The sequence below is a fragment of the Phaenicophaeus curvirostris genome, chromosome 4, assembly GCF_032191515.1.
Source record: "Phaenicophaeus curvirostris isolate KB17595 chromosome 4, BPBGC_Pcur_1.0, whole genome shotgun sequence".
Lineage (NCBI taxonomy): Eukaryota > Metazoa > Chordata > Aves > Cuculiformes > Cuculidae > Phaenicophaeus > Phaenicophaeus curvirostris.
In genome coordinates this window covers 3,241,024-3,262,406 of record NC_091395.1, presented here as the reverse complement: position 1 = coordinate 3,262,406, position 21,383 = coordinate 3,241,024, and the positions used below count along the sequence as shown (strand labels likewise).

The following is a 21,383-nucleotide window of genomic DNA, read 5'->3' as shown; positions in this document are numbered from 1 at the left end:
TCTAATTTTAGTTTGTCCTCTAGATGTCTGTCTCCTTTAAATAGATCCAGCTTCCCATTACAGCCACCCTGGGCCAAGTATGGCATGCTGCTGCCGATACTCGTGTAGTGAAAAGTGTTGTTGTATTGTATTGCAGTCACATCCACAGCTTCTGCTCTTGTGCTGCGGAGCTGTGAATAGTACTTGTGTATCAGCAGTTGTACCATGCAAGTACTGCCTTTTAATTTGTTTATTTGCCAGGTGATGTTGGGAGTTATTTAACTGTATTGCGTCAATTTATACTTGGTCTAATGTCGATGGTGTTATTGCTAGGATTATGTTGAAGTTGGCTCTGCAGTCTTGCTGGGAAAGAGTCGGTTCACGATCCAAAGTCACAATTGCAGCTGAATGGCTTGCAGCTCTCTTCTGTGGGATATGTATTTTGGGAGTTACTGGATGTGCTAGAGAAGAGGAATATTTAGAGAGATGCTTCAACTGCAACTACAACTCTGATTTTGTGAGCACAGACTGGCTTCCAGCTCTCTGTCACCACTTCTCTTCCATCCAAGTTTATGTGGGTTTTCATTGAGCTAATTACAATCTTGCAAATGGTCCCATGGGACAGGACAAGCTCTCTAATTTCCATTTACTGTGCAACTGTGATTAAAAGACAATGGCAGTTTCCCATCACAGACCTCAAGTTTATCATCTATTAAGTTAATATGCATTCTCTGCTTTTTGTAAAGCAAACCCTTTCAATCACTTGGGATCATCATTCACTTGTAAGCTTGCACGTTAGGAAAATGAGGATGATTTATAGTTGTCTCCAGTTCTACTAGAATGACTTTACTGTCTTAGTTGATTAATGGAGGAGGAAGGCACATGCGCTCAGAAAATAATACAGATGGTTTTGAGCCCAGCCCAGTGGGTATTGGTGAGGAGGGATTATTATGGAAGCACTCTGTCTTGGTGTAGCACTTGAAATTTCTCAGTCTTAAAACTCTGTTAAGTTACTGAAAGCTTCTGCTGCTTATAAGTTGTCTGGGTTGATTGTAGAATCATTTGGTTATCTAAGTTACAGCAATTTTTTGTTCACTATGTTTGATGCTCAGCAGCATCATAGAGGAAGCTGAAAATGAGACTGGTTGCCTAACCTTATTTTTCATCCTTGAGACTTTTCAGACAGTCTGCTTCTTCAGATTTGTTAGTGAGCATAAGAAGCAGTCTTTGCATCTTCAGCATAACCTGTGGTGTAGTGTGAAGATGCCCAGGCTTACTGTTTGCTTTGGCTGTTGTTAAAGAGCAGGGTAAGTCAGTCATCCACGCACCAGCCAGTTAAATGTCACGTTGGATGTTTGTACACCATGTTCCCACTAGCAGTAAAGACCTGCCCTAGGAAACAGGCTGCAACTGTAACAATTCCCAGTGAAAATATTTATCTGTTAGTTGTGTGCTAAACCATTGCCTGCTAACAGAGGAGGGGAGGTAGCAGCAAAAATCCTTCTGCAAAGTCAGGAGTCTTTAGAAACATTTTGACCTAGTCAGTGTTAGCTGGAAGCCTGCTTCTGTAGCCCAGCGGTTTGTTCACAGCAGGTGAGGTTTCCCACCTCCCATTGCCAGTTCTCATCTGCTTTTTCTTTAAAATATTGTAAGTAAAGTGACATTGTTTTCATAAGCTGATGCTTTTAAATGCATTGAGGCCTAGTCCTCACGAAAGGGGAGCATTTAAAAAATCAAACTAACTTATTTCTTTGAGTGGTCATTATAAAAATAGTTTATATTTCTGTGTTTAGTGTTCTAAGAGAGGAAAGCCAGGAAGGGAGGCTGTGTTTTCATTTGATCTTTTCCATCATTTCAATTTCCTGAATTGCTAAATTCTTTACATAGCTTCTTAATGAATCTCAGCAATCAATGAGCTGCCCAGCCGTTGTGGCAATTACACAAGTGCTTATCGATGCAGACGATATGCTTTAGCATCAGAACTGGGCCCTTTTAGAAAACTGCATTCCCTCCGTTCAAGTAGGCTGTGTGGTTTTCCAGATCTGTTAATTCTAATTAGTATAACATATTATTAATTAACACTTCATGAAATTCTTGTTTAGATTGTCATTATTCCTTTTCTTACTTGTTCTGATAAATGCTAAAATGGTTAAAAATGTTAACGGCTTAAAGCATTGCCTCTTCACAAAAATTGGTGTGTCGGATTTTCTTTTACTCTGTGCAGCTCTCCTTATCAGGCTTAATCTGATGACATTTTAAGGCTTTTTGTTGTGTTGTGAAAAAAAAAATCTCATTAAATGCACAAAATAAGGGCTGCAAAGAGGAATTGACTGAACCTGAAATGCAGGGTTTGTGGTAAATAACATGGTTATATATTAAATGAAGACAGAAAAATACAGGTGTACATTTTAGTATTCTGTTATTTTTTCGAACAACTATATACAATCTTGCTATTTTCAGATGTAAATAATTAAAGGTGTAACTCCAGCTGTGCCTTTTAGCTTCAAGGCTATAGGATGTGATCCCACAGTACTCTGTGCGCCGTGTTATGATGCGGTGAAAAGCAACTCAAATCTGTTGGTTACACAAAGTGTTGCAGTTGTTACAACTGCTGTCCCTGGAGACTACTAATGCAGAACGAGATGGTTTAGAACGCCTGTTTACTTTTCTTTCAATTAATTCATTTTGTTTGGGATGTTTCATTTTTAGCAGCTCTATTTCTGATGTGTATGCTGAGTCAGTTTGTCTTCTGAGTTCCATTTGTTAGTGCTTAGTGCCTGGCAGCCATGAAGAAGCTTGACCTGTGAGTCTGTCTGTGCTTAAGCATCTCTGGTTAAGACTTGAGAAGCTACTTGGGTTTTCTTAGATCGTTTAGTAGCTGAGTGAGCCTCCTCTGATCACAAAACACAGTTTTCCTAAAGCACTCTTTCCCCTCTCCTTGACATTCCCACAACATGTGTTGATGACCTGTTTAAACTGTCAGTCTTCATCCAGCAGGAACAAAGCAGATGTCTTATCGTGCCAAGAGTTTGAGGCCATCTGCTTTGACATCAGTACCTGGACTGATTTAGTCTTGCTTCAAAGTTTGGTCTTTTGCCTGCTTTGCCAAATGACTTTTTATTTCTGTGCAGCAAGAATCTTTTACCAATGTTATGGTTTGGCAAACTGACTTCTAAGCATGCATGGGGCTTGAGGGGTTTTAATGAGGGCAGGGCACGTAAATATGCCTGGCATTTAGTCAGAATATGAAGTTTATTGTGTGAGGGCCTTGATGGGAGACAGCTTGGGTCACAAGTGAGTATTTTTAGAATATATGGCATTTTGTTCATACTAGCTAACATTTACTGTTAGAGCGCCTTGGGGACAAATGCAATCTTTCCAAATATTAAATTGCCTAATTATTTTTCCTGTCATTTTTCATTATACCATACAGATGAAAGTTAATAAGACTTTTTTTCTCAAGTCGTTGACCCTAAATTTGCACTGTCACAAAAAGTTGTTTTTCTTTCGAATGGATTTGGAGCTGTATAGTTTTCATTCGCTGATGCTGAATATGCCCCTGTTAATAGCATACACAGCACTGTGGACTTGGATGAAGTCACTTACTGATAGGAACTATTACAGTATAGTGCCTGTGTATTTAACAGCATGGGGGGAATTATTTTCTTAGATACACAAAGCATTATTCTTTATTTAATATCTTTGAGAAATCAGCTGCCCTTGAGCGTTCCTACTGTACTAATCTTACCAGATTAGCTTCTAAATATTTCAGATTGTTAGATAATGGCTCTTATTAATATTTGCAAAGTTCTTTCTACTTTAACTGTGCAGCTTTATTATGGAGGGCCCCAGGCATTCATGGACTCGGAGGAATAGGATTAGATATGAGGAGGTTAAGTATAAGAGGCAATCTCTGCTTTAACAGCACTGCCTAATTTCTGACTGAGCTCTTGAAATGTGAGTGGGGGAAAAGGATGCCTCTGTTCCCACTGAGGAGCACTGCCCACCACCCATGGCAGGAGCCAAGTGCTGCTCTGACTGGGGTGTCCCTCGTCTTGTGGCTCCGCAGATGACTGAGGGCCTCTGCTCCACACTGGTGCCAGCTCTGTTTCCCTCCACACAAGGAGCGTCTGCATGGGCATCCATCAGCGTTCAGCTACCTGACTTAAACACTGGGCATTGGGCTGTTCAGAGATTCAGTGCTGTATGTCCAGCTTTCCTACTAGGTTTGACTGAGAGGTGTAATTCCTTGTTTTCAAAGAAGTATCTAAGCTGCACAAGGTAGGAGCTGTAGCCACAACAGTAACTACTAGTGTGGACCCCAGCAGGGTTGTTTTGTATTGAATTTTATGTCCGGAGGCTGTAGTCATTTCACTGTGTTATGCACCACTGATTGAAAGAGTTTGGTTGCTCGGCAGAGATTATTTATACCATGCATCAAAAGAGAGGAAGTTGCAACAGGGATGGAAACATGTGGAGCATTGAGGTGTGGAGAATGAGAAGATGTGGTTTCTTGAAGGAAGCAGGTGTCTGGTCGGTGCAAAGAGCAGCACTCCTGAGCAGGTGTTCACAAGCTTGTGCATCTGCGGCTCTGCTTCTTTATGCAGTTTTGTGTTTATCATGTTTAGCTGAGGATCTAGACTAAAAGTTGTAGGATGGATTTTGGCTCACTCTCAGTCCTTGGCACTGGTGTAGTGACTTCTGCCCTGGCATCCATGCGAGTTTCTGATGGAGTAATAGCAGTAGCTTTATTTTCCTTCCCTCCTCACCTTGGTTTATTTAGGAAAGATCACAGAGGGTCTCTTTGCAGGAAGACCTTTTCCAAAAGAAAGCTGTGTGCTCCCTGGATTCCTGTTAGGCATTGCAAGTGGTTTGCTGAAGAGCAACCACTTCGTTACAGAAGGCTGTTCAACACTCTCTCTGTAACCTACTGGAGGAGAAGAACCCTGGTGCCACAGCAGGCAGGTGGGATCAAAGAGTTACTCTTCTGTTCTTTCTGCCATGTAATGTGTTTGTTCATGACAGCTCATGAAACAACTCCAATTAATAATGATTAGGTCTAACTGCGATATTTTCAAAGAAGGTAAATGGAACTATTTCTACTGATGAATGCTTTTACTGCCTCTGGAGAAATAGGAATTGTAATGTGGGTTACTGATAGGAGCTCTTATTTTGGATAAATAATCTTTTCAATTGCTGCCTTTGTGCCTGAATCCTGCCTGATAGGAGTTTGTAAATAACTGTATATGCTTGTAATTAGCACACGAAAACTTTCTGGAGTGATCACCTCTTAAACTTTATGAATAGCTTCTCAGATTGCCATCGCAACAGCCTTTCTCTTTTGCAGTGAGGAGTGCAGCAGCAAAGTCTGGGCCACTCTGGACTTGGATCTGTGCTGTCGTGCAGCCTGACAATCTTGTCAGGCTGTCTTGTTTTCTCCACAGATTCCTCTCCTTTGCCTGTGCTTATTCGGGATTTTCAGCTAGCATATTTTCTGGCATAAAACAGTTGCTGCACTGATAGAAGAAGCCAGCATAAGTGCTTGCCAAAATGCAGTTTTGATCTTCGCTGGCTGCCTTAGCCTGTTTTATTTTTCAGAGGCAATCAGGGGCATGTGATCCTGATTCAGAGAAGGATTTGTCCCATCTCTCTTCTATGATTCAGACATTTTGGAGGAAAGGAGAAGGAAGAATGTGATCGTTGAAAATATCTCCATGGACCTGTCAGACTAGAGTTTGGCTAGTCTGGAAATAGCCTTACCAGACTGAGAAAAATCGTTGTCCATCATCTCAGTCACAATCCTTTTCTTGTGAGAAGGGAGCCAAGGTTCTGCAGTGACACTGAACAAGGAGACCCTCTTCTAGAAAGGGATGGGACAAAGCCAGAGCACCTCCCGTTTCAGCGAAGCTCTAGAGGCCCCTACACAGTGCTATGCTGGTCTGCTTAGTTACAGGGCTGTGACAAATGCCTCTATCCAAGGTCTAGCTCACACCCTTGGCTCTAGTTTTGATGTGCTTTGTGGTGGTGGTCAAGGTATTCATCTTCTTTGACATAGTAGGAATAACCTATTCTCCTGTACGGAGCTGCTGATATCTTTATGTATTGGCTCTAATAGTGTGTCCGTATCAGTATGAAGTATCTATTGCAGGCTTAAATATAGATATTCCTAGCAGTGCCAGTGATAGGCAAGATTAATTTTTAAAGAAAAAAGTAAAGAGAGAGGTTTGTACTACTGTGAACCAAAGGAAATTAATTGCAGCTTATTCCTCTATGACTTTGTTGCTTCAGGATCACAGTTTTAAAATGGTGCCTTAATGATTGTAGGTTCATGTTGACTGCATTTTTATCTAGGAGATAAACTTTCTCATACATGTGTGTACGAAAGTCATTCTGTGTTTAACAAATACAGTGGTAATTGCAGAATACAGTCCTTTGCTTAGGCTGGTGTCTAGCAAATAACAAAATAACAGGTTGCCCAGAGAAGTCATGGAAGCCCCATGCCTGGAGGTGTTCAAGGCTAGATTGGATGGGACTTTGAGCAGCCTTATTCAGTGGAAGGTGCCCGTGGTGGTGGGGTTGGAACTGGATGACCTCTGAGGTCCCTTCCAACCCATACCATTCCATGATTCTATGAAAGCCATGCTGTAGCAGTAGGAGGAGTGAACTGTGAAAACTGTGTAAGTATGTGTATGACTATAGGCTTTTGACTGTTCTGTAACCACAAGCTCAAGCCAAGTCCATCTGGTTTTATTACCAATGTAACATTTTAAAGGTGGATTTCATTTCTAAATATTAAGATTTAATACTTTGTTTCAATTCTCTAAAGACATTTCAAAAATCTGGATTGTTTTACATGCTGGAGATCTCTTTGAAAGCAATTGGCAGCAAATACTGCCTTACCAGTAGTATCTGGTAGTTCTCGATATCGGTACATGTTATGGGAAATCAAATCTGAAGGCTTCTGGCTGTCTGAATATAATGGTGTTAGCGAGCAGCAAGGAGAAGAATGCTGCTTTGAATCCAGAAAAGTTTTCACAGAAACTGTGCTTTGAGTTCTTACAAATCTATTTAGGAACAGGCAGTTTCTATCAAAAAATATAATTTGCTCTGTATCAGATCTTTAACAGTTTTAAACTGTTTAGAGAGACATTTGCGAAGTGTGCTAGCTGCACTCTGGTGTTTACTGCTTTAGGGTTATGTTGCAGCCCTGTGACAGATCCAGGGGTCTGTACTAAATCCCACTGCTAATTCCCAAGCAGTCATTCATGAGTAGTGTCTTTGATGCTGCTGTAAAAAGCAGTGTCCTCAAAAGCTGGTTTATGGGTCCCTGTTCAAGCTGGATCTTTTAAGAGTGCTCTTCTAGGCAATTGGTGTCTCATCTCATGTTTGGTTTACTTTAAAGACCAGACATTTAGAGTTATTGAAATCTAAATGCATTTTTTGGTTTGTTGGGGTGTTTTGTTTTGTAATTTCTTTTGAAGGCATGAATAAATGATGTATCTTTAATTCCCTGAGAAGACTTTGAAAATGCAGAGGCACAAAGAACTGGAAGATTCCTATTTCTTGCTGTTGCTACACTTATTTGATTTATTGTTCTTACCCTTTTGGTGGGCTCTGGCTTTTTAACAAATACATTTTATGCTATTTGATACTTACACTATTTGCTTCCAGTATCCCAAACTGTATGTCCCTCTGATGACTCTGAACAAGGTATGTTTTACCACAGCAGCAATGTGCCACCTTGGTCTTCTCCACTCGAGGCTTGCTCTTCCTAAAAACTGAGAGAAATCTAGAATATGGAATCGGCCAAACCCACAAATTCTGATTTAGACCTACTTGGCTGCTCTGAATCATCACGAGCTCTGGGCAGTGAGTCAGCTAAGAGCTGGTTTTCTCTTCAGTATTGTGTAAACACAAGATGTTTCCCTGGGCTAAATATTATTAAGTAAAAAAGTCATGTTTATTTGATTGGAGGTGGTTTTTTTTTAAATGTCACGTATTGTATGAAATATGATTAATACATAGAGCTACCATTTGGGGGAATCTGATAATCCTTTTCATTTATACTTTCTCCATCAGCTCAGTTTGGAATGCAAAGCAGTTTTAGGATACCTTGAATTTTTTATATGGTTCTATAAGTGATAATGATTTGGATCAAGCTAATAGGAGAGCTTCATGTATTGTGGGAGAATTGGCTCTGGAAATCACCAATTCGTTTAAAGTAATTAAGAAAAACCACAGGAATTAATTGATATTTTTATCATGGTGTGGTTTGAGTTCTTAAAATTAAGTTCTATGGTTGACCAGTGCATTCTTGGGAAAATTTCTGCTCTGGATACATCAGTGTGTGTAAGTAGGACTTGGGGTTTAGTCACAGGAGGCTGTAAGTTTGTTGGGCAACAACTGTTTTCTCTTGTCTCACCATCACACCCCCAAGCACTCGCTCCTTTTCTCCTCCTGCCCTTATTTGCTGTTTGGGGTCTGGCTGAGCCCTGCAGCCGGATGGTGGGCAGGAGCAGTCATTCTCTTCTCTTGGGCTCTCTGGCATTGGCTGCTGCTCTGGGAATGCAGCACAGGCTGTCAGGCATCAGCAAATTTATCTTTTTGTGGCTGTTCACCATTCATGTAGTTGAAGTGGATGACAGGTAAGAAGATTAAAGAGAAACATGTAGATACGTGTAGTAGAAATAGAAGCTTTCTTTTTCCTCATACTGTTGCGGTCGGTAATTCCAGAGGCTTTAGCTTCCTTGTGATTTCTCATCCGTATTCCTATTAACAAGCTTCCAGCCAGTGTACCCTTCAGCACTGCCGCAAGCACCAGGTGCCGAGCGAGAGAATTCCTTCTTCGTCTAATCCCTTCTTCTGAGCAGCTTCGTGTGTGTCTGGCTTTGGAGTTAAAAGTTTATTTATTTTACCTGCCAGCTTTCATAAATGAATGTAAAACTTTTGAAGGTATGGCCAGTGTTTAATTCCTTGCTTTCAATGGAGCTGACTAAATCTGAAAGAAGCAGCGTGCCGTTCCCAAAATTTCTTTTCTTCCTACACTGATCTCTTTTTGGCCTCCCATGCGCAAACATCCCACCATGAAAACAGACCACAGATTGGTGTAGGGTCTGAATGAATGCAGGGAGTCAGTATTCTGTGGGTTCTGTCTTACAGAAATATTAGCATATCCAGAATATCCTTTTTTTTTCTCTTTCTGGTTGTGGTCTTATTTTCCTGAAGAAGTCTTAATTAGAAATAGGGGCTTGAATTTTTCTTTTTGAAGGCTATTCTCCATGGTGTGTGTGGATTTGGTTATCACCTCATTATCCTTATTTGATAGGGAAGGGATGAGCAGTTTGGTTTGGGGTGATTTTGGTTTTTTTAAGGGACTATAAGTAAGTCACACAAAATTGTTTAGTTTTTTCCTCTACAAGCATAAATTATTATTATTATGAAGAGATTTCCAGTGAACAGAAGCTGACTTTCAAAGGGAGAAGTTCTGTATTTTTATACTGTTGCAGATGACTGTGTGAAATCAGTCACTGTCTCGGTAGTTAACTAGTTTAAATACTTACCTATTTTATCTCAACTAGAGTTGAGGACATTTAATTAAAAGTTAGAATAAGGAGAAGGTGAAACTAAAGAAGGCAAATTACTCCAGGGACTGCAGACAGTGTTTTGTTTTGGTGTTTTTTTTTTTTAATTTAAGTTCCTTTTTTAATGATTAGTTAAAAAAGAATCTTGAATTATTAACTGACTGTGCACTTTAACTTTCCATTTATTTTAGCATAATCAAATGCTCTTTGTTTGCAGTGATGCTTTAAGCTCTTTCAAAATAAGTATCTATTGTCTGGTTATGGAAATGTAACTCTTCAAGTCTGTTATTCTGCTGAAATCTGTGATTAATTTTGGGTGCTTCTTCTCCATCCTGCTTTGTTTACAACTTTTCAGATGTAATACTGCTGAGAAAGTAATTGTATGGCGTTAAGAATACTGTTTAAGGTAATAGAAGTCTAGTGACCAGAGACTCCCGCTTATGCTGTTTAAAAGATTGATTGGAGGTTCTGCCTAGGAAAATGGGAGCTGCATCATATTAATGCAGTGTATTGAGATGAGGCCTGACTGTGCTGTTAGTACTCGTTTTGTCATGATTCAGCATGAAGGCAGAAGGCGATGTGCTCTCTGTGTGTGTGCGCACACCGATACTTGCAGGAGGTGGTGGGAAATGACCACAGCACTCTTCTGCAGCACACCAAATAACTTATCTCACCGTATAAAACAGATGATTCTCAGGGTAGGAAATTTAAAAAAACTAAAAGCCACAGATGAGCATAGACACAGAGATAATACCAGCCCTAAAGCAGAATTAAAATCCTCCCTTCTCCCCTAAAAATCACAGACAGACATGAAAATGGTGACTGGTGTTTATCTTTTTTTCCCCCCTTTCACTAGTGCGGCTTCATGACAGCATATCAGAAGAAGGATTCCATTACTTAGTCTTTGACTTGTAAGTATGTGTTTTGCATATGTTTAGCACGTTGGGGATGTGGTATTCAAACTTTTAGGTATAAATATGAGCATACAAGATAAATTCATGGTTCTGGTGCAATGAGGTGGACGAATGGATTTAAACGGACCTGGAAGGAATGAAACATTTGGTCATTTGCATGTGCAAGTATTGCTGATTTGGAAGTGTCACTGTGAGAATTCCATATTGAAAACTCTGAATTAAAAACACTGTCGAAGTGAATTGAACATAATATGTAAGTATGCAAGTCAAAGTTGCATGATATCTGTCAAAGTTAAGCAAACATACAACTTGGAAAAAAATAATTTGCTGCAAGCCAATGTTTGTAGAGGAAATGTAAAACAAAAATGCATGGAAGGGTTGTTTTGCTACAGAAATCTTCATTGCTGGATTGAAAGGTAAGCCTGAGTTTCGGAGAGGTAAAAACTTTCTCAGTGTTTTATTCCTGATTGTGTCTTAATAATGTATGGTGTGTTCCATTTTGACACCATTCAGCGTGTGAAATGCCCAGTACACAGGAAGGAAATTTTCTTCTTATTTCCCATTTTGCTTCAGGAATTTCAGTCCTGTGAGTCTTTCATGTAGTGCTTGTGCGCGTGTGGAGCTTCTTTCGTCCAGATAAGGCTTTTTAGTGGGAGAAGGGGAGATGACAACATGAACTCAGACTCTTAGATTAAAAAGAGACACTAGTGTTCTTCTTTCTTCCCTGGGCTGGACAAACTGTCCCACTCTCTTGAGAAGTTACTACTTCTGGTTCTGGGTGTGGACGAACACGAGTGGCTAGGAATTGTCTTGTAAAACTGACTTATTTAAGTAAAATTACCTATTTCATCTGCAAATTTTCCCAGGACAGTTTATGGTTTTGACAAAGAATACACCCCCAATATCTCAGAGAGCTTTCTTAGGCTGAACATGGTATTGCTGGTTGAATGGGAAGCCATGATTTTTCCAAGAAAAGTGAAATAATTCATTTCTAAGCATACAAACTGAAATATTTGTATTCACCGTAGGTAGGTTAGAACCTGGATCTTCCACAATCAATTGTGTGCATTCATGTTTAGGTTATAGAATCATAGAATAACCAGGTTGGAAGAGACCCACTGGATCATCGAGTCCAACCATTCCCATCAAACACTAAACCATGTCCCTCAGCGCCTCGTCCACCCGTGCCTTAAACACCTCCAGGGAAGGTGACTCAACCACCTCCCTGGGCAGCCTCTGCCAGTGCCCAATGACCCTTTCTGTGAAAAATTTTTTCCTAATATCCAGCCTAAACCTCCCCTGGTGGAGCTTGAGGCCATTTCCTCTTGTCCTGTCCCCTGTCCCTTGGGAGAAGAGCCCAGCACCCTCCTCTCCACAACCTCCTTTCAGGTAGTTGTAGAGAGCAGTGAGGTCTCCCCTCAGCCTCCTCTTCTCCAGGCTAAACACCCCCAGCTCTCTCAGCCGCTCCTCATAAGGCCTGCTCTCCAGCCCCCTCACCAGCTTTGTTGCTCTTCTCTGGACTCGCTCCAGAGCCTCAACATCCTTCTTGTGGGGAGGGGCCCAGAACTGAACATGTTCTGGTATATTTTCTGTATCACTTATTTTAAAGACATCTGTAAAACTGTCTTCAAGACTAGATTTCAGACTAGTGACACAAAACCATGAAATAGTCTGTCTGCAGTGAAGGCATTCAGGGTTCAGTACTCAAATCCTGAGTTGGCTCAACAGGAATTTTTATCTGATTTGAATACATCCCAGGTAAGTGCTTTGCCTGTTGGCTTGGAAATTACTCTAGGGCATGACATGCATGCTTATTCTCTGATATTCACTGGAGCTTGTTTTGCCTTTTTTTTTTTAAGGGCTACAAAGGAAATCTTTCTATATAGAACTGGAATGAATCTTCTTAATCCTGAACATTTCCAAAAAGTGCATGCAGAATTCTTAGTTCTTGGGACAATATCCCTTTTATAAACTCATAGCGTTTTTATGGCCTGCAGTTAATCCACTTCTGACTTAAATTGGATTTATGATTCTAGCCATATCTCAGGAGAGTTTGATTGCAATGTGAACTAGAAGGAATTTGAACAACTTCAGGGTTGCAGATACCAGTATCTATATCTTGATAGTAACAGAACAAATAGAAGCCTGTGTTCTGCAATAAAAAATTAATACCTAACCCAAAGATACTGCCTTGGCAGGAAATGAGATTCTGCTGGAAGCATTCTGCATCAGCTGGGGTTTCCTCTGTTTCCCCATCAGTCCCATTCAGTACAAACATAGGAACACACTCAAACGTCTGCTGTTCATCTAGAACAGTCTGCCTGGTTTTGGTTTTGATGCTCTTCAAAAAAATAGGGCTTCAGTGCACATATACAGCATTGTATGTTTTGATCGTGTGGTTTGGGCTTCTTGTCAAAATGAATTATTCTGCAAAAAAGAAAACATCTAAGTGGCAGAGGCAGTGACTCTACTGACTGACTGATCTTTGTCTTAGGAAAAGCAGCATGTTGCATTCTTGAAGAACTTTTGCCTCATTAGTAAGGACATCTGCTCACAGTTAATGTTTCATTCAGACTACAAAATTATTGCTTTAATGCTCATTAGTAGATCTGAATCTGCTGGAGCAAGTCCAGAGGAGGCCACGAAGATGATCCAAGGGCTGAAGCACCTTTCATATGAGTACAGACTGAGAGAGTTGGGGTTGTTCAGCCTGGAGAAGAGAACGTTCCAAGGAGACCTTATAGCAGCTTCCAGTACTGAAAGGGGCTCCAGGAAAGCTGGGGAGGGGCTCTGGATCAGGGAGGGAAGGGACAGGATGAAGGGGAAGGGTTTGAAGCTGAAAGAGGGGAGATTGAGATCTTGGGAAGAAATGTTTTCCTGTGAGGGTGGGAAAGTCCTGGCCCAGGCTGCCCAGAGAAACCATGCCTGCCCCATCCCTGGAGGGGTTCAAGGCCAGGTTGCATGGGGCTTGGAGCCCCTGATCCAGTGGGACGTGTCCCTGCCCATGGCAGAGGGTGGAAATGGATGGGCTTTGAGGTCCCTTCCAACCCAAACCATTCTATGATTCTAATACTATTTATTAGCTAAACTTAATTTTTTACTGCAGTTACAAACATGTGGGTTAGTGGCTTGTTCAAATGCACACAAAAAAAGGTACCATATAGACTTGTTCAACACGAAGGCCAAGTACTTGCTTTTATTTATTTAATTATTTTTTATTCATCAGGAGCCTGACTGTGGTGTAACACTGTCACTCCACCCACCCACACTGTCATGTCATTATCTTAATGATTTCTTACAGACTGTGTGGGATTCAGTACGAGTGCTTTTTTAGAAATCTCTTTTAGACTACATCCCACATAAGAACGAGAAGGGGAAGTGTGCTTTTTCAGTGGATAGAAAATTGACTAATAATTCTAATCGTCTTTTTCGAATTAATATCATGGAGATGTCTGCAATCCGAAGGAGAAGTCTCTTGCTTCAGTTTTATGCCTCAGTGGTAGCTGTGCTTTTATCTGGAGGTAAAAAAGCATTTAACGTACTCTGTTTCAGGCTAGCATTTGGGTGAAGAGTTCTGGTGTCAAAATGGGAAGCTGGAATTCTTAAAATCCATGTGAAAGCTGGACATTGAACAATGACAGACACGCTTTCTGATAAAATGTGGTGTTGGACTATTCCTGTAAGGAGCCCCGCGTATGAGAGGAACAGATGCATGGAAGTATTGATACATCATACATATATATGCACATTATACTTATCTTTGGCTGCTGACTTCCCATCTCTGAAGTGGATAAATGGTGGTGTCACTCTCGAGTACAGTAGTTGTTTTGCACTTGCCCAGGCAAAGTGGCTTTTTCAAGTTCTCATTGACATCACTGCCCAGGAACAGTGACATCTTACTGATCCACCTACATGGCCCCTATATCACTATTAGAAAATTAACTAAGATAACTGCCTGTGATGTGTCTCCCAAGCCAAGGACTGAGTCCTGTTCACTAGGTAAAGTGAAGTGATTTGCAGATTAATAAAGTGTGCACAGTAAGATTAATAATGGACTTCATGAAGTTTCTTACTTCTCTTCCCTTCTTGGTTAAGGCACCTGTAGTTAGGATTTGCGTCTCTGTCAGCCCATTTCAGCTGCTAAGCATGAATGAGTTTGTCTTCAGTGTTCATGATGTTAGATGAGTTCAAATCCAATCAATTCTGTCAGTATTAATTGCTGTATCTGAATGGAAACAGCTGTAGCACTTGAAGACTCTCTTGTGCAAGTCAATGAGATTCTCTTTTTTTTCAGTGTCTCCCATTTTAATGCACTTGATGAGATGCCACAATTGGTACATTTAGAATTCTGGCGTTGCTGTTGAATTCCAAGTGGAGGGACTGTGCTGTGCTACAGAAACCAGAATACCAAAAAAAAAAAGGCCTAATGCAGACCGGTATTTAGGCCAAGTTCCTGAACCTTGCTTTTTCAGAAGTACAGTGGTCACAGATAACTATAAAAGTATATGACCACTGTGATTTTGCATGGCTGCTTCCTCGCACCTTCATTATGAAAGCAATTACAGGAATAACAAACGTAAGCTAGGAGGAAACAACACCAGAGTGATCACCAGCAGAGGTTTTTTTACCTAGTTTTGCTAAATTGGGAGTTCCCTTTAAATATCTTGGTTTGGTAAATTTTCCTTACTGGTTGCATACGATACATGAAGTTGAGTATTTTTGTATGCATTGTTACAGATGTTTGCAAGAAAGAAATGTGTCATTTAACACTGTAAATGCAGTAATTTGTTTTAGTGAGTGTAGGAAGTTGGCTGAACGAGGCAGTTAAAAGCTGCTTCCTAATGCACGTCTTCTGAGAGGTGAACAGGAATAGCATCCTTTGTAGGTGGAACCCTTCGGCTTACCCCTCTCTCTGCAGTTTTTCTGAATGACGTATCTGGTGCAGAGGGCCTGGATGTTTCTACCTGCAGCTTGTAATCCTTCAGTTTAAACAAACCCATGTGCTTTATTTGTTTTGGGTTTGGTATGCTCTTCAGAAGTTATGAAAGAACAGTAATAATTTGTGAGAACCCATGGCTTTTAATTTGTACCCTGAAAGTTACTAGAGCTCATGTCGTCAATGTTTCTCTCCCACTGAAACAGACTTTGATGACAAAAGCTTTTTCTTTTTGTTTGGCTTGCATCAAAAATACATGTTTTAGGGAAGAATAAGATCAAAGAATGCTTTGTTTTTTCATTCATCACAGTGAGAATTACTCCTCTTTAGCAGAAATGTGGTAGACAAATACACATGCAAAAAGGAGGTATCAAAGACTGTCAAAATATGCATCAATCAAATGTTTTGTGTTAAAGCAACCAAAGCCAGTTTCTGGAAGGCAGAAGGCAAAAAGAAAGAGAGTACAAATCAGTCAAGCGGCTGTTTCACCTCCTCCAGATTCTGTAGCAGACTTTTGTACAAAATAGCATTCTGTTACCTGAAAGTGATGACTTTCAAAGTCAGCAAGGTATAAACCCAGAAGAAGGATGAAGTAACTCAAATGTAAATGGAAACATGAAAATAAAGTTCTTCTGCTGGCTGTCTTGGAGAAAGGAGCTACTCTGCTGGTTAAGCAAATAGTTTCTGCCCTCACCCATTGGAACTGAATAACTGGGATCTACAACAAACTGCCACTAGAACAATTTGAAAATTAACGTTATGGATTCTGAAGTATCCTCACATTTAATTTTTTTAATCCTATTAAACTTAATTGCTTTCTATAATAATTGTATTCATTGTATAGATTTTTATGCATCTTAATCTTTAAGTGTTGTGTAACCCACTCTAGCTTTTACATTTGGGAATTAATTGAGAATATAATGTGCTGTAAATGAAAACTCACTACATCCGTAAGCAGTAACGAAATACAAACATTGATCTCCCATCTAGGAATTATTTATGCTTATACGATCCATATCAGTAGGATCAAGGTTTTGGAAAGCAGGAATTGAGCTAATTCATGCATTCCGTCTGTTGAGGCTGTGTGTGGGTGCTCTGACTGAGCCGTGCGCTTGTGTGCTCTGCATTGTGTGCATTTTCAAGGCTTGCAGCTTTTTTCAGCCATTCAGTGCAGCACCTGAACATGTGAACATCTGCATTTAGCTAAACAAGTCTGCCAGAGTATTCTATAAGAGAAATGTTAAAAGAGTATAGTAGAGGAAGGCTCTTCCCATTTCTGAGTCCACTCTCTTGTTGACAGTGGCAGCCAAGTTTTATGATTTTGTGTAAAAGCTCATTAGTCTTCATCTTACAAATACAGCATCTGTCACAGTTGCTTTACCAAAACCTATTTTAATTGCACCAGTTTTGTGATTGTTAAAAAACTTCTGTTTTTAACCTTATGATTATCCCCAGGTATTGTGTGCTTATTTATTGTTCCGATATTGTCCCATACAACACTCCTCTGTGGAGAACACGATTTACCGTGTTTGTCTCCAGTATTTATTTTCATCCCTCTTAAACTTTGTTTTGTCAAGCTAAACTAGCTTTGCCTATTTGAGAAGACAGGACAAGTAAGGGAATGGGTAGCATAGTAGCAATATTCTGCTCATATTGCTGTTTCAGTTCCCTTTTCTGAACATGAGTGACCAGAACTGTGTACAATACAAGCAGATATTTTACTGCTGTACATAAGGACGTTGCTGTTACCCTGTTTCAAGCACATTCCAAGGCAGTGGCAGCATTTTGCTGGTGACTCACTCTGGACTGTCATCTTTGGGGTGTAACAATACAGTTTTGTTTCTTTCTGACTGTTTCTATTGAAGTACTGATTGTGCAATGAAATCCTGGGAATGTAACCTGCCCAGTTGCTTCTGTCTTCTAGATCATCCAGGTCTTCTCTCCTACTAGTAATGCCTCTTAAATTATTTTAAATGGCAGTTTCACTAAACTATTCCTACTTTCTCAAAAAAGATCACTGAAAATTTTGTAGGAGAAAATCTGCCATTGAACTGATATAGGTGTTCTGCTCCTGCTTACACTCTCCTTCCAACACAGCAATCCTCTTTCTAGCAAAAGCAGAGAAAACATGCCACTAACACATGGGGACAACTCTGGTGTGCTTTGACCTACACTGAAAGACCCTTCTCCCCTTTCAGCATTACTGCACACTCCTTTCTTACATCTATCTTATGTTGCAGTTCTCTGTTTATCCTGAATTTCAGCCACTGTTTTCCTTGCTGATCAGTTCTCTTTACTCTTGTAGTTGTGCTGCTTATTCTTGACGTCCATAACCGATGTGTGGCATCTTGCCCAATAAGCTGCTGCTGCTCTTTGTTTTTATTTTGCAGTTATGATTGCTTTTCCAACACATCCTTTTTATTCATGTAATTATTTAGATGGAAAAACCTTCCATTTTAATTACTTCACGTTGCCGGTCAGTACCTCTTGCATTTCTGTTCAGTTCATCCTCCCTGTCAAGTTGATTTAAGGTGCACATTTTCACTTCTGAAATCTCCTTTTCCATCTTGCTTTTTCCAACAGAGTCACGGGAGGTGAATTGTTTGAAGATATAGTTGCAAGAGAATATTATAGTGAAGCAGATGCCAGGTAAGTAATCTGGTTTTCTAATGTTGCTTTTCGTAATTCTTGGATAGTTACTTAAATGTCTCACGGTGTTTGGCATCAGTTTCACTAGCATGGTCTGTGAGACTCTAGGATTTCTACTAGAGTTCTCTTAGACTTGGAAGGGCATGGTTTGGCATTTTGAGCTCACGATTGTGTGGTGGAGAACTTGCATGAAAGCCTGATGGCTGCTGATCTGAAAAAGCTGCAGTTGTATCTCAGTTTGTTGAAATCTTTGGAAACTTGTGAGGTTGTTAAAATCTTACCCAATTTTCTCTTCTGCAAACTGGACATAACATTCCAGCTATCTCATCTAGTGATTCTTACATTTGCTGATCAAAGTTTGAAATGGATGTTGGTCTTGAAAGAATTTTACATTAAATATAATGTTTGTTCTCAGTCCAGAAGTACTAATTTCCTTTTCACATTTCAACATTTTTGTTGTGTTTCATCAGTAAGCAATTATGCTGCGCATCTCATAGTCTGAGCTCAAATGTGAAATCTCTAGCAATTTCCTGCAAGTGCTTGTTGAGAAACTTGAAGAATTATTATAATTTGCATGCTGACAGAAAGTATCAGGCCCGTTTTTCCATCTCAGAATCTGTTTGCCCTCATATAATAATAAATTTTAAATATATTCTCATGTAATTATGATTTTTAAACATTGCGATCAATTACTTTGAAGAAAATACATTCTACCATTATAACTTTCACCAAAAATTTATCTCAAAGTAAATGGGAAGAATCCTCATGATTTTTGTGTGTTCATCATCACGCACAACCATCGATGCATATTTAGTGCATATAATTTTCAGTTATTCCTTTTCATTTGGAATTAATTGGCAGATGACTGGAAAGCATTAAGTGTCCCTAACAACAGCAGTAGGATAATAGTGAAAAAACAAGAAGTTACTCTGAGTATTAGGAAGCTTCCAGCATTTATTGCTCTTGCTAATTTTTGTAGGAATGGTAGAAACGTCATTTAAATGTGGAGCACCTCATAGCAAACCACACTGTAGACAAGAAAAAAAACGAGTAATTTAGGTGAGGTGAAAGGAGAGGGCCTACATTTAAAAAAAAATTGAATTACTTTTCTGCCAGCTAAGATTCAAGCAGAATTTTTAATATTGATGCCAAAGGCCAGCATATGGTGTCATTGTGTGTTTTTAAGATACTTGTGATTTAAAAGGAAAAATTGTGATGATTTTGTTTCTATTCTACAATTATGACATCTTGGAAGAAGCTGTGCATATGCATATAGAACATATATATGTATATGCATTTTATATATCCAGTAAAAACTTGACCAAATAAGTGAAGTACCTAGATTTCATGCATCTCTGTTTTTATATATTTTCATATATATTCATACGTGTGTGTGCATATATATAGTGCGTGTGCGTGTCTGTATCCCTATAGAAATAGTTAATGGACCTTATAGCTGCACCTGGTAGGACTGTGGATACTGGTCTGCTCCTGCAAGCCCTTACTCGTGCAAGTAGTCGTTACTCCTACAAGCAGTCCCAGTGAGTTGTGAATACTCGCCTAAGGAAGGGTTTTCAGGCTTGGGCTCCAGTTACTGATTTATGACCATTCCTTCTGAATTCCATGGTCAAAATGTTTTGGATGAGCTGTATCAAATCCTTGGCCCTTGACTGCTTTATATTACTTGCAGCCACTGACTTCTGCCACAAGGATGTCTTTAAAAACAAATTCATAAGCTCTTGTGGTGCTGAAAAACGTCTGACAGAGTTCCAGCGCTCTAAAAGATGAATACTTTACTTGTGCTTCTTGGCATCATAGGCTGGCCAAAACTTGCAAACCTGGGCATGGAAAAAAAGCTGCTAATGAAATTATTGAAAGCGCCAAACTAAAACATTTGTCCACATTTTAAATGTGGATTTCCACTCCATGAGTGAATCCTAACAAAATCAGTGCTTGACGATATTGTCAAAGAAAATGCATGCCACCTTTTTGAATGACTCAGTTTTATTCTGACAACTGTTTTAAAGAAACCATTGCATTCAAAATAAGAAATGTTTTGCTTTTTGTTAGATTCTGACTTTTGTTTCATTTTTTTCTGTATATCACTTCATTTCTGAATGTTTTCTTGTTTCAGCACTTGTGGTAATGTTAACATTGCTGTGAAACCTTTAAGAACCCAAAACATACGGCGACTTGTTTTATTACCTCCTGATTGTTTTCTCCTATAGCAGTTTTTAGAAGCTGGAAAAAGCTTCCATACTGCTGAATGAAAATACAGTCTAATGATTCTGTCTTGTAGGTGTCATATGTTCCATGTTAAATGTCTTTTTTTTGTTTGGTTTTGGGGTTTTGGTTGGTTTTTTTGTTTGCTTTGGGTTTTGGATGTGTTAGAGCTGGAAATCTCTCAGTATTCCACACTGTTTCATTCCAGTTCAGTGTGCAATCAAGACTTGTCAGGAGGTGTAAAATCGATTTTGTTCTTTATATTTTCTTTAAGTTTTACTTTTTTTGTATTTAATGTGATTATGTGCCTTTAAAATGTTTTCCCTTCCATTCTGCCCTTGTATCTTTGCAGTCATTGTATACAGCAGATTCTAGAAAGTGTTAATCATTGTCATCTAAATGGCATAGTTCACAGAGACCTGAAGGTCAGTATCTGGTGCCCATCAATTGGATATAAGAGTTTGGTTTTTTTTTTCCGCTGGGTATGGGCAGCGGGTGGGTTGTCTGCGATGTTCCCTGGCCTATCCTACTCACCCTCAAAACAACTAGCCGAACAAATAATGCATGATGCCTCTTTCCAGTTTGCAAGTCTACAGGCCTAATATACATCATGGGAAAAGGGGGAATGGTTGCCAAAAACCCTGTCTGCTTCCAAGGCACTGGATTTATCCCTTGCTGTCAGCCATGTCTGGTGTTCTGTTGAGGGTGTCCGTGTATCGCTGTGTATGCCCATGGAGGTGGACTTTGGCTGTGATGTATGTCAGCTTGCAGATGTAAACACCACTTCTGTTCTGAGACCCTGGGTTGCAGTAGTAGAACAGCCGGTCGCACGCTGCTGCATTAGAGTATGACGAACCCTCAGGCAAGTGACGCTAATTGCTGACTAAAGTTAATAATTTACCTAAAACACCTCGCTCGGAGGGTGTTTCTTGTTACCTCAATGGTCACTAAGGAAAGGAGGAAAAAGTAGGATGCCAAATATTTAACACGACCTCATCAAAAAACTGTTGGCTAAATTCACACGCTTTCCTGACGATTTTCCTTTTTAAAATTGTCATTAAAAAAAAAAAAAAGCTTAATTCAACCCAAATGCAAGCAGCA

The 21,383-nt window shown here is 39.8% G+C and overlaps 1 protein-coding gene across 27 annotated transcripts in view; it reads left to right on the top strand.

The window, feature by feature from the left end:
- The window catches only part of CAMK2D (calcium/calmodulin dependent protein kinase II delta), a 135,686-nt gene that overhangs the window by 64,471 nt on the left and 49,832 nt on the right, over nucleotides 1-21,383 (top strand). For 15 of the 27 annotated variants that reach the window (XM_069855149.1, XM_069855139.1, XM_069855130.1 and 12 more), the window contains exons 4-6: nucleotides 10,417-10,471; nucleotides 17,994-18,059; nucleotides 20,635-20,707. In XM_069855149.1, the coding sequence (XP_069711250.1) occupies nucleotides 10,417-10,471; nucleotides 17,994-18,059; nucleotides 20,635-20,707 (194 nt within the window). The remainder of the gene's footprint in view (nucleotides 1-10,416; nucleotides 10,472-17,993; nucleotides 18,060-20,634; nucleotides 20,708-21,383) is intronic. The other 12 variants (XM_069855150.1, XM_069855140.1, XM_069855125.1 and 9 more) reach the window with 1 other exon arrangement.